Source organism: Bos javanicus, chromosome 9 (assembly GCF_032452875.1).
Source record: "Bos javanicus breed banteng chromosome 9, ARS-OSU_banteng_1.0, whole genome shotgun sequence".
NCBI classification, from domain to species: domain Eukaryota; kingdom Metazoa; phylum Chordata; class Mammalia; order Artiodactyla; family Bovidae; genus Bos; species Bos javanicus.
Window position 1 is genome coordinate 74779341 of NC_083876.1, and position 12259 is coordinate 74791599.

The 12259-nt window shown below is 45.0% G+C and overlaps 1 protein-coding gene across 1 annotated transcript in view; it reads right to left on the bottom strand.

Moving 5' to 3' along the window:
- Positions 1-11429, bottom strand: part of MAP3K5 (mitogen-activated protein kinase kinase kinase 5) — a 228669-nt gene extending 217240 nt beyond the window's left edge. The window contains exon 1 of the mRNA XM_061428082.1: positions 10558-11429. Coding sequence (XP_061284066.1) covers positions 10558-10981 — 424 coding nt within the window. The 5' untranslated portion in view covers positions 10982-11429. The remainder of the gene's footprint in view (positions 1-10557) is intronic.
- Positions 11430-12259: the final 830 nt, after the last annotated feature.

Here is a 12259-nt window from a genome sequence, read left to right on the forward strand (position 1 = left end):
CCAGGCCGCTCCATCCATGGGATTTTCCAGGCAAGAGTACTGGAGTGGGGTGCCAAATTTCCTGTCAACCAAGGACCATACATAAACCCCAGGTATTATCAACAAACAAGCAACACAATTCAATGGACTATATCCACAATTCAATATCATGGACTATAGCCTAAGGAATCTTAAATTGATACTACACCACTGGTGTGTTGCAATTACCTAAAATAGCCTCAATTTTTTTCACAAACTAAAAGGACTAATACAAAAGAATTTTGAGCCAGATCAAATTTCACTACTATAAAAACAAAATATAAGAAAAAAGATTCTAAGTCTCAGGTAGTAACTCTACTTCTTTCTATGAGTCAGAATATAAAAATTCTTCTTCGTTAAAGAATTAATTACAATACTTCCCTGAGGTCAATTTAGTGAGAGTCTGTCAATATTTATAAAAGACCCTAAAGATTTTTAATACAATTGAGTACTTATTTACATAATTTTGAACATGATACTGATTTCATATAAAAATAAATGAAGAGCCTAATGCATAGTTCACAGATGTGTAAGCTTTTGGTCTTCAATGCATTTTCACATTTATCTTCACAGTAATGTACATTGTTCTCATGTGTCCCATTCAGTGAAATCACCCATATTATGAAGTCCATAAGAGTTTCCTTGGATTTTTCACTTATTCACTACTTAGAATATCACCTTGCATTTGATAGGCTTATTAAATAATTACTTATTAAATTGTTGAATTCAATGGGCAGAATGAAAGATCATAGAAGGCAGAAATTACACTCAGCCTAATTCTGTGCAGACCTTAGAAAGAAATCTTGCAGATTTTTAAGTAGTCAACTTTAATGTCTATGATGAGAAGGCTGTAATTTAAATGTTCTCAAACAGAAAATTTATTTCTAGGAGACAAGAGAGCATAGTTATAAATGAACAGACTCTGAATTTTGCCTCTCAGCGTTAAGTCCCTCATCTATTTGGATCTGATTTCCATATATGCTGTGAGATAAGAAACCATATTCATTTTTATTCAACTATTACAGCCCCATGAGTTAAATACATTCTCATTTCTCAATAAATAAATGAACAGACTGTGGGATCAGACAGCCTCAGATTCAAAACTTGGTTCCATCAAGTGGCACTGGGAAAGTTGATTACCTCTGCTGGGTCTCAATTTCCCCATATGTAAAACTGATCTATTGATGCCATCTAACTCATAAACATTAAATAAGGAATATGATTGGGCATGTAGAGTAATTGGTATGGCACCCAGCACACAGTAACACATGGTGTTCATTTGGGTAGCACTGGCCTTAAATTGGGCTTCCATGGTGGCTCAGACGGTAAAGCAACTGCCTGTTAACGCGGAAGACCTGGGTTCAATCCCTGGGTCAGGAAGATCCCCTTGGGAAGGAAATGGCAACCCACTCCAGTACTCTTGCCTGGAAAATTCCATGAATGGAGGAGCCTGGTAGACTACAGTCCATGGGGTCGCAAAGAGTCGGACACGACTGAGCAACTGCACTGGTTGGTACACTGGCCTTAAACTACAAAGATCAAAGTAATATATTTGGTATGTAGAGTTTTATAGCAAATTTGCTAGTCCTCTAAAATATTATAAGCATTTTTTTCTGCAAAAGAGAAACCTATTTGAAGGTGTCTGGACTACTGAAGTTCCTATTAGTAATAATGATTTCCCGGTATATGAATAGAGCTGGGTTTGCAGACACTGTAAGCAACACACCAGTCTATTCTGACTTGGTTCTGGTCAAGCCATGCTCTGGGAATTATCTGATTTAAAAAAAAAACAACCATTAATTGTCCTTCTAGTGATAAAACCATTTGATAATGCTTTGGGGATAAACATTAAGTTGTATAAAACTGATAGTAATGCAAATAATATCCGTCCGCAGCAATACAAAGAAATATTCTTTGGTAGAGATACAATTGATTTCCATCCTGTAGAAAAGATGACTCCAGCATTTATACCTATAGAATTGTCTTACAACATATTAGTCAGTTTGGCATCTATTAGCAAATCATTTCAGCATTCCTGATTGTGTGTGTGTGTGTGTGTATGTGAAACAGAGAGAGAGAAATCTCGACTTTTCAAATTCTCCTTATCATGGACCAAGATGTTAGAACTGATCCTCTTAAACAGCATATGTGTTTTGAAATGTTTTTCACTGCAAGGGGAAAACACCTGGATTATTTGGAACTCTGAAGACATGAGTTTGACTCCCTACTCAGCCAGTTGATTTATTCTGGCCAAAGTCAAATACCCTTCTCCAAGGAGGAGTTTTCTCAACTGTGACATATAGAGCAACTACACTGCCACATCTATGTATTTTCTGGAGCACATAAGATAATCAAAAGAGGACTCCATTGCATAAAACAACACACATTTATATTATCACCCTCATGTAGCCACATGACATCACCTACACACCGGTGTGAACAAACTATAAACCTGGAAAACACTCAAGAGGTAGGTAAGAGCTGCCATGGCCCCAAGACAGCAGGAATCAGGCTCCTGGTCCTCGATAGCCTCAGCTCTAAACTTATCTTTGTCACAAGAAACTGTTTGGAAGGACTGATGCTGAAGCTGAAACTCCAATACTTTGGCCACCTGATGTGAAGAACTGACTCATTTGAAAAGACCCTGATGCTGGGAAAGATTGAAGGCAGGAGGAGAAGGGGACGACAGAGGATGAGATGGTGGGATGGCATCACCGACTCAATGGACGTGAGTTTGGGTAAACTCCGGGAGTTGGTGATGGACAGGGAAGCCTGGAGTGCTGTGGTCCATGGGGTCACGAAGAGTCGGACATGACTGAGCAACTGAACTGAATGTGATATCAAGAGGTACTTGACATGTCATAGCCTAGGTTTCCTTAATTCTTTGGGGGTGACTTTCAAATAAGAAATAGGAGTAACTAAGATTTTGAAAGGACAATGAATTTTCCAGGCAAGAGTACTGAAGTGGATTGCCATTTCCTTCCCAAGGGAATCTTCCTGACCCAGGGATTGAACCCAGGTCTCCCACGTTAACAGGCAGTTTACCGTCTGAGCCACCATGGAAGCCCAATTTAAGGCCAGTGCTACCCAAATAAAGTGATAGCTTCCTCAAAAAGAGGGCTTCCCTCATAGCTCAGTTGGTAAAGAATCTGCCTGCAATGTGGGAGACCTGGGTTTGATTCCTGGGTTGGGAAGATTTCCAGAGTATTCTTGCCTGGTGAGTCCCATGGACAGAGGAGCCTGGCAGGCTACAATCTATGGAATCGCAAGTGTTGGATATGACTTAGTGACTAACCCACGACCAGGCAAATACCCAGTTTTACATGGTTTGGAGTCAACAGTCAAATGGCCTGACATCCACTAATAATTCACTAGGGTAGTTCCGCTCCGTTTCTGTCTCTTATGGACTGCGTTGCCATTTCCTTCTCCAATGCATGAGTGAAAAGTGAAAGTGAAGTCGCTCAGTCGTGTCCGACTCTTAGCGACCCTGTTGGACTGCAGCCTACCAGGCACCTCCGTCCATGGGATTTTCCAGGCAAGAGTACTGGAGTGGGGTGCCATTGCCTTCTCCACTTAAAAGGTCTTAGAAGAGACTAAAAGTGTTGGAAAATACTAATGCAATTGGTCAGAACTACTTTTAGAGCCTTACTGTACCAAAGAATATAACTTGCTTCCTGTATGAATCATATACCAAAGGCAATTGCTTTGCCCATTGTTGATTACCTATTGTAACAGAAAAGGCTGGTATGTAATGAAATGTTTACTGCTACACTGTGCAACTCCTGAAGCATTTAAGTTACACAGATTGGCTCTGCTAGGATTTCTAGTAGGAGACTCTAAGAACATTTAAATTTTTTTTTCTCCTCTCTTCTCTGTCTCCTAAGAAGACTGCCACAAGGTAGCCTGGATTCTGTATCTTTTAGTTTTTATATTTTCTTCAGAAAAAAAATTACAAAATAAAACACATTAAGATGTTAGGTACTCACTTTAAATTTTTGTTGGTACAATTCAACAAGACTTTAAAAATCAGCTTTGCCTTATACCCTGTCTCCTTCTCTAATAATCTGACACATATTTTGATGGGTTCCTTAAGTCAGCATCTTCAGCCAGAGATAAAGGCCAATATAGAAAAACAATGAAAGCAGTCAGTGTATTAGAATCATCAATGGATTTTAAAATAATTTATCATTTTGCTCTGCTTTCCTATTTTTCTTTTATGCCACTAATAAAACTTGCAAATCGAACTTTGATCCCTGAAAATAAGGGGAATCTTTCTTAAACAAAGCCAGTTTCCCTACTTAACTATATCCAGTTTACAGGATGGTGAGGCGGTTTTCTTCAAGATGTACCTTTCCCAAGGCTGTTGGTAACCGGTTTCTTCCTGATACCCACAAAGCTGTAGTTCCTGCAACATTGTCCACGCCCACCTCACTTACTACAGTCTCAACTCTCATCCTGCCTCAGGCAGAGTGGGGTGCTGCTCAAAGGGAACACTTGGGACAACTACTTGCAAAGCAGAACCAGTTGGTACCTGTTGGTGGAAACTCGCATATTCATTGGGCTTTGTGCTTGTCGATCTCCCACTGCTCCACAAAGAAGCCGTGAACCAGTTTTATCCTGCAAACCAGAAACAGGAACTGAACGGGCCGCTAACCAGGCCTCCAAAACAGGAAGCAGGGGACAGTCCCCGTAGCCACCGGAGGGGAACTAATTCGTAGCAGAGGACTCCCAGAAGGCTGGCAGCAGCCAAGGCCACTGGTGAGACAAAGCCAAGTTGTGTGCCTATAATTAGGCTTCACCTAGAGGTGGAACCGACTGTAACTCTCAACTGACGACTCTATGAAGCAGACCAAAGGTGACCAAGTTGAGCCAAGGAGCCAGGAGCCTGGGAAGCAGGATCAATGATGACAATCTGCACTTGACTATTTAGGGTAAGAAATGAGTGCTCTACAAACAAGTGTACTTTGTGTTTTGGAGTTTTCTTTTTAGCTTTGCTTTTTTTCTAATTTTCTAGTAAAATCCTTTTTGGAAAATTTTGCCTCCAAGAAAGCAAGAGGAGGCACAGTGCTCTGGGCTCCCACAGGGTGGCAATGATATGCCAGCAAAAAACACAAGCGTGGCTCCACTGGGATAATTTTTTTTAACCCCTTCCTAAACTAGACCTTTTTTTTTTTTTTTTTTTTATGAGTTTGCCAACATTTGCTCTTTTGATAATTTTCTAAGGCTTGTTCCTTGGTTGAAGAAAGACTGACTGGAAGTGGGAAGGGGCTTGTAGGTGGTCTAGATCAGAGGTTCTCAAACACCATTCTGTTGATTGGCATGATAGAGTTTTTTATCCATCATGGCGAAATAGGAAAAATAAAATGCATTTTCCCATATATTTACTGTATGTAAAAAACTATTCTTTAAGATTATGTTTCCCTAATTTAACATTAAAAAGAATGTCTTTTTAAGAAATAGTGGCAGTAGTTGGCTGGTTTTTGAGTTTTCTTTTTCTTTTTAATATCCTTACTTGGAAAAATAAAATCATGACAAATTCATGTCAATCTTCAACTTTTTAAAAACCAGTTCATGGGAACCACTATTTAGGAAATACTGACACCACCTTCTCCAAGTATATGAGACAGTATGGATAAAAGCTTCACTGGATTTAAAAGCAGAAGATGCAGAAGTGGGCTGGAAGATTCTCAGGAACTTCTCATTCTGAGATATACAGGATACAAAGGTTATGTTTGCTTTGTTTTGTTATCAAATAAGATTGGAAGTCCTAGGGAGCTGTGCTGGAAGCAAGTGAAACCAAACCCAGAAAGTTCAGATGCCTGTCCAGTGACATGGCCAAATAGGAGACTATTATCACAAGCAAGGCGGGAACACTACACAGATGAAAATATAAAGGCTAAATTCTTAAAATTTTGACCTGCATATGTTTCCTTCCTGTTCCCCACTGCTGCTACTGGGTGATAGGCTGAGTAAGAGATTGCAATCTACAGAAAGCCTGCCTAAGAGAAAGGCCAGGGGATACAATGGTAGTTTGGGTGGGGGGCGGGGGGCGCGGTGTGGAGGCAGGGAAGGGGGAAACAGGCAGCCATTCAATTGTGAGCCCCCTAAGAAGGAGTGAGGTGGCCGTGAACAGAACACTGTCCCTGGGTCTTAGATCAGCTGGAATTCAAAGACCATAAATAGGTTTGGAGGGGGTGAAGGTGAAAGTGTTCCTAGATCTCCTGCTGACATCGCTTCCTCCTTCGCTGAACATCCTTCTTCCTCCCTCACCGTCCCTCACCTCCCTCCTCTCCCCAAAACTTCCCAAGCCTTCCTTTGTCCCCTGCCTCACCACAGCCTCTCCTTCCAACACCACCAATCCAAAGTGATACTCCTACATCCAGCCAAGACACTACCAGAAGCTAGGTAAATACATGTTACCAATTCTAACTCAGGGCAAGATGGACTCAAAGTCTCAGTTTTAGGTTGGCCAGCAACATAATTTTACTGCTTAAATAGACAAAGGGGCTCCAGACTTCAAGTACATTGAGTTAGGAGGGCTCTTACAGGCTAGACCCAAATCTAACCACCATCTATAATACTGTTTCTAAGAAAAAGTGTGCTTCTGGTTCTAAGCAGCAACCTTAAATCATTTAGGCTGAATGAATGAATATAACTCCTTTATGGTTCAGTTTTCTCATAAGCAAATAGGGGAATAATAAAGTCTATCCCAGCTATACTTTGCAAAAGTAGTGTTCATTTTTTTTTAAAAATTTGATTCCCTGCCATTTGGGGCCTATCTACCTCAGTGGAATAGCTCTGCATCACTAACTTCTGTATCACTGACATTTGTATCACTAATATCGCTTAGCTTTTCTAGAAATTTAGTGTCTACAATGCAGGGGTCTGGGAAGGGGTGTTATTAGCCTGTCAACCGACATCTCTGAGTGATAGTCTTGTATATATGATGAATTTTCATAAAATATTGGATAGAATATTAGTTTCAAGATGGAAATGAAAGAGAGAATGACAAGGGTAGTCAAAGAACAAACTTGATTATAGTTGAACAATAATCAAATAGGAAAAATCAGTGAAAACCTGTAACTGCAATCTACTCTTTAGAAAACCCCCGTACACATAAAGAGCAGAAGCTTGTAAAAATGTAATCAAACTACTTCAACGCCAACATTCCATTTTAAATGTTGAGGCCCTTGTAAATCCTCCTTGTTTACCATTCTATCTCAGGTTAGGGGTCACCTCTGACCCACCCTTCTTCCAGTTTGATTCTAGAGGCTACTTCCTGGAAGCCCAAAGCATTCTGCAAGGACGCTCACAACCAGGAATCTGCACTTGAATCTGTGCTGCTCACCAACCCTGAGCTCCTGGAGATGGCAACATTATATATACACGCAGTTCATTCATCTCTATGAACTGAAGTGATTCCTTTTTAAATCAATACTGCTATAATTTTAAAGTACAGAATTTAGGGCTGGAGGGAATCTCAGAGACCAGTTATTACAACTCTTCTCTGAGATTTTAAATGATTTGCTCCAGGCAATGGCACCCCACTCCAGTACCCTTGCCTGGAAAATCCCATGGACGGAGGAGCCTAGTAGGCTGCAGTCCATGGGGTCACTAAGAGTCAGACACGACTGACCGACTTCACTTTCACTTTTCACTTTCATGCATTGGAGAAGGAAATGGCAACCCACTCCAGTGTTCTTGCCTGGAGAATCCCAGGGACGGGGGAGCCTGGTGGGCTGCCATCTATGGGGTTGCACAGAGTCGGACACGACTGAAGTGACTTAGCAGCAGAGAAGAACCAAGACCAGAATCCAGATCGTGAAACTCTTGTTCAGATGCTCTGTCCTAGCCCACCTTGCTGCCTTCCTTTGCAAACTCATAGGATTACATGAGAGAATCCTAGAAATTTACTTTCATCTCCCCTCTCTCCCTCCATCCCTGATCCAATTGTTTAGGCCACTGAAGGAGACAAAGGACCTTACTCAGAATTACATGGTTCAGAGCAGAGTCAGGATAAAGACTCAGACCAAACTAGAGGGATAAAGCTCTTTCCACTCTGTCATAACGATTCAACTTTAACGTGGCAGTAGTAGATGTAGAGAAGAGGTCAGCATGGGGCCAAAATCTTACCAGGCCTGTTTTTGCAAGGCCTGCAAGCTAGGAATGGTTTTTCTATTTTTTACATGGTTGAGGAAAAAAAAGAAAAAATCAAAAGAATATCACTTTGTGAATAATATGAGATATAAATTTCATAAATCTGACAACATCCATTAACCAAGTTTTGTTGGAATACAGCCATGATGATTTATTTAGATCCTCTTTATGGCTCCTCTTGAGTAACACCTGCAGAGCTGAGGAGGTGTGAGAGGCACCTCCAGGGAAATCTAAAACGTTTATGCCATCTGGCCCTTTACAGAGGACAAGCAAGTGCTCTCTTAGAAATCAGAAGTTGAGTTCTACTACTGTTCACCTTGGCCTCCCTCAGTTTAGAAAAACAAAACCGATACCATTTTCATTCTGTCACATCTTCAACGTTTTCTTGCTGAATGAGAGACCTGAGGGTTCGTGTCACAGGCAGGGGTGAAACTGGGGCCTGCCTTGGTTGAGCTCACCAGTGGGATGGGACAGAGTGGGCCCGGAAACACTGGTCTCCCTAGAATGTGCCCTCCTCCCCACTATTCCACATTGCACACAATGGCTCACAAGGTCCCTGCCAGTTCTCCACCATGAGTTTGATGTTTCCCTCTCTTAATTCTGAGAATAAATCAGTCCAGCTAAATGGAGGTAGCAAGGGTGAAGCCAGACCTTTTAGAGTCAGGCACCCAAAGTGGGACCCTCCACTGACCAGTTGTTACCCATGACCTTGAGCCAGTGATGGAGCCCTTGGTTTTCTCATCTAAGAAGATAGCTAAGTACTTCCCTCATGGGCTTGTTTGGAGTATTAAATGAGATACATTTCAAATGTCTGGTACCTTCTAATCTTTCTCTCTCCCTTTCCCAGAGATAGTATTTGGAGAATAAACATTACGTGAACCTTGTTAGGAAAGTCTTTCAAGTTAGCTTAAAGATTATTTTATAAAAAAATACCCAATCTATCAAAACAATAAAAATAGGCTTAGCATTTCATTGGGTGTTTTCCTCATATATCTTTCAGTTCTTTGAAGCTTTTTCCAAATTATAATCCAAAAATAAAAATGCTGTAATTTTTAGAAACATTTATGTAATTTTTATAGCAAGTCACACAACCAAGCTAAACTATATTCTACCCATTTCCAGTTATGAAGACTAAGACAGTAAAATACACCAGAACCAGAAAATCCTAGTTTATTCAATCTGGCTTCCTTAACATGAAATTCTTGTTCTTAAAATATTCAGTTTTGGCTGAATTCCAAGACTGAAATAAGCCTTCTTCAGGTGTTCTGAAAAGACTGAAGAGAATCAGAACTGGAAACAAGATTGGAATATAAAACCTTCTATGTGATCACAATGCAAGAAACTTATTATCTGAAAGCACCATTAAATCAAATTTTATGCCCACACTTATAAAAAAATAAATATGTATATATATTCTCAACATTGGTTGTACAGGGTGCTAAAGGTTAATTTCAATAACATGCTTTTATCTCTAACATTTGCTAACAGATAGCAAATTGCTTCAGTCCCTTGAATTGCAGTGACACTTTCTGAAATCTGTAATAGGCTGAAAAGATTTTTTTTCATGAATTACTCTAGCAGTCACTTTAATGGGCACACTTTAATGGCCAATCTAACTTAGTTATTAAAACTGGGTATCAGCGTTTTACATAATGTTAAATTATCTACTTGCCAGCCCATAGGGGTATATGGAGTCATGAAAAATAGACTCCGCTCTTTTTCACCAAAATTCCAACAGAGATATCACGCAAGTTTAGTGTTAAGTTAAAAAAGTTGCTTTTGAAAGTAATTACTTGAAAATTCAAATTGGTAGGAGATGGGAAATCAAGCCACTAAACTTCAGGGAAAGGGAGCTGGGAAGATCGTGACATAACATGCAAATTCACACAGATCCGCTCTGTGTGCAGCTGGCTGCGTGGCAGAAGTCAGAATTTTTGTACTCTCAAAAGTACACGGAAAAAAATGAGGACATCTTCTAAAACAGGCACAGGTATATATAGAAGGAAAATGTGGGCCAAATCTAACAGAAGAGAAACCAAAACACTGAATAAGGCAGGGCTGACTGGGACAAATAACTCGCACTGCAGGCGAATAGAAGTTCTTCAAGAGGACCCCACGCACCCCGGGACTCCCAGCGCGGGCCGGCGGCCGGGCGGTCAGACTCTCTGCCCCGAGCTGCGAGCGACCCGAGCAGTCACGCAGCGCCGCTCGCTGCCCCTAAGGTGGGGCAAGAAGTAAATAAGTAAGATGCTCAATTGCTGCCCAGAAACTGATCGATTTTTCCTATGGGGGCGCGGGGGTGGGGTGGGAAACAACAGCTTTCCCTTTGCGGTGGCCCCTGACCGCGGAGGCTGGGGCCCTGCATTGTTAAATCGCACGCACCTGCATTGTAAAATCGGTCCAGCACCGCAGTTTCCCCAAAGTCCAGTTTCCCAAAATGCAGGGTCTCCAGGGCGGCGCCCACCGTCTCGCACGCCTCCCGCAGGCACTGCAGGGCCTCGCTCTCGGCCACCACCAGCTGCCCCTGGCTCGCCTCGTTGATGACATAGGCCACCGTGGTCCGTCGGCCGCCTCCGCCCCCAGAGTTGCCCCGGCACCGGGTGGCGCTGCTCCCGGAGGTGGCACTGGGACACCCGGCGCCGGGAGCGGCGGCACTTTCCACGTTCCAGAAGCTGCCCGGTGGCGGCGGTGGCAGCTGGTTCTCCTCGCCCTCGGCCGCCGTCGCCGCTCCTCCCCTCCGGTAGCTGCCGCCCTCGGCGAAGGGTGGCACGGAGAAAGTGATGCCCTCGCCCGCCTCCGCGCTCATCTCTCCCGGCCGGACTGCCGCGGCGGCGTCGCCCGCCCAGCCGCACCGTCTGGCCAGCCACAGCTCAGGGCTGCTCCGCGCGCGCCTGGCTAAGCAGCTGCCATCCCGCGTCGCGCCTTCCGCGCCGCGCCGCCGCCTCCTCTCCGGCGCCCTCTCCCCCGAAGGGACGCCGCTGCCCGGCGGCGGCTCGCCCCTCCTCGGCGCCTCCGTGGCCGCGCCGCTCGCCCGCTGCAGGGTGTAGAGTACAAGGGGTGGGGAGGCCGGCTGAGCGGGAAGGGACAGCGCTTCCTTTTCTTGGCCGGCGAACAAGTCGGCTCGCGAACCTGCTAGGCGGTGCGGCTCAAGGGCGCCGCTCTCCGGGTGCGGTGCGCCCTGGCCCCCGGGGAGCGCGGTCCCGGCTCCTTCAGTGCCGGGCACCCTGGGAGGGGCCGGGGAGTGCGCCCTCTGGGTGGGGAGCTACCTGGCCAACACCTCGCGGGCGGGCAGACTCCCTGGACCGCGTCCCGGAACAGCGGCAGCGGCCGCCGAAAGGATCCGCCTCCTTCCTCGGCGGCAGCTCCCCTTCATCGGCTCTATTTCCTCCTCCTGCCCCGGCCCCGTTCTCTTCCGATCGCCGCGGCCGCTTCGTCCCGGCACTAGCCGGTCGCTCGAGTCTCGCCGCTCCTTGCAGCCGCTCGCCAGGTCCGCCACCGGCTTTTTGCCGCCCACTCGTCGCGGCACTGAAAGTCTGGGCCCGCCCCGGGGGAGGGCGCTGCTGGGAAGCTCGAGTCCGGACGAAACCGACCGCGTCGCGGCTCCCGGACCGCAGCCCAGCCCGGAGCACCGCGCGAGGCCAAGGTTCTCCTCCGTCACCCACTGGGCTCCCCACCCAAGATAACCTGGAGTAGGCAAAAGCCCGGAGCGCACGCGACTATAGGATGGCCCCCAAAAAAGTCTCTCTTGCGAATACTCGGGTCTTCTCAGCCAGCGCCAGGAGGCACGCGCCACGTTCCCCGTAACCACGGCGCCCTCCTCCGGCCGGTGCCGGCCTAGCTCCGCGATGCTGTCGGGTCCCATGTGAGGCGCGGGGAGCAATAGGGCAGCGTGGGGAGACCTGCGTGGCGCTAGGCCCGAGGATTTTAACTACGGTCCTGCAGGCGGCCTCAACTGGAGAATGGTGTATTGGTGACAGTGGCTCTCCGGGAGTGGCAGGCTGAATTTATCGGGTCTGCCCCTGGTAGACGTTTTCAAGTTTTCAATCGCTCTGCTGTCGTGAATGATTAGCTCCAAGTGCTGAAC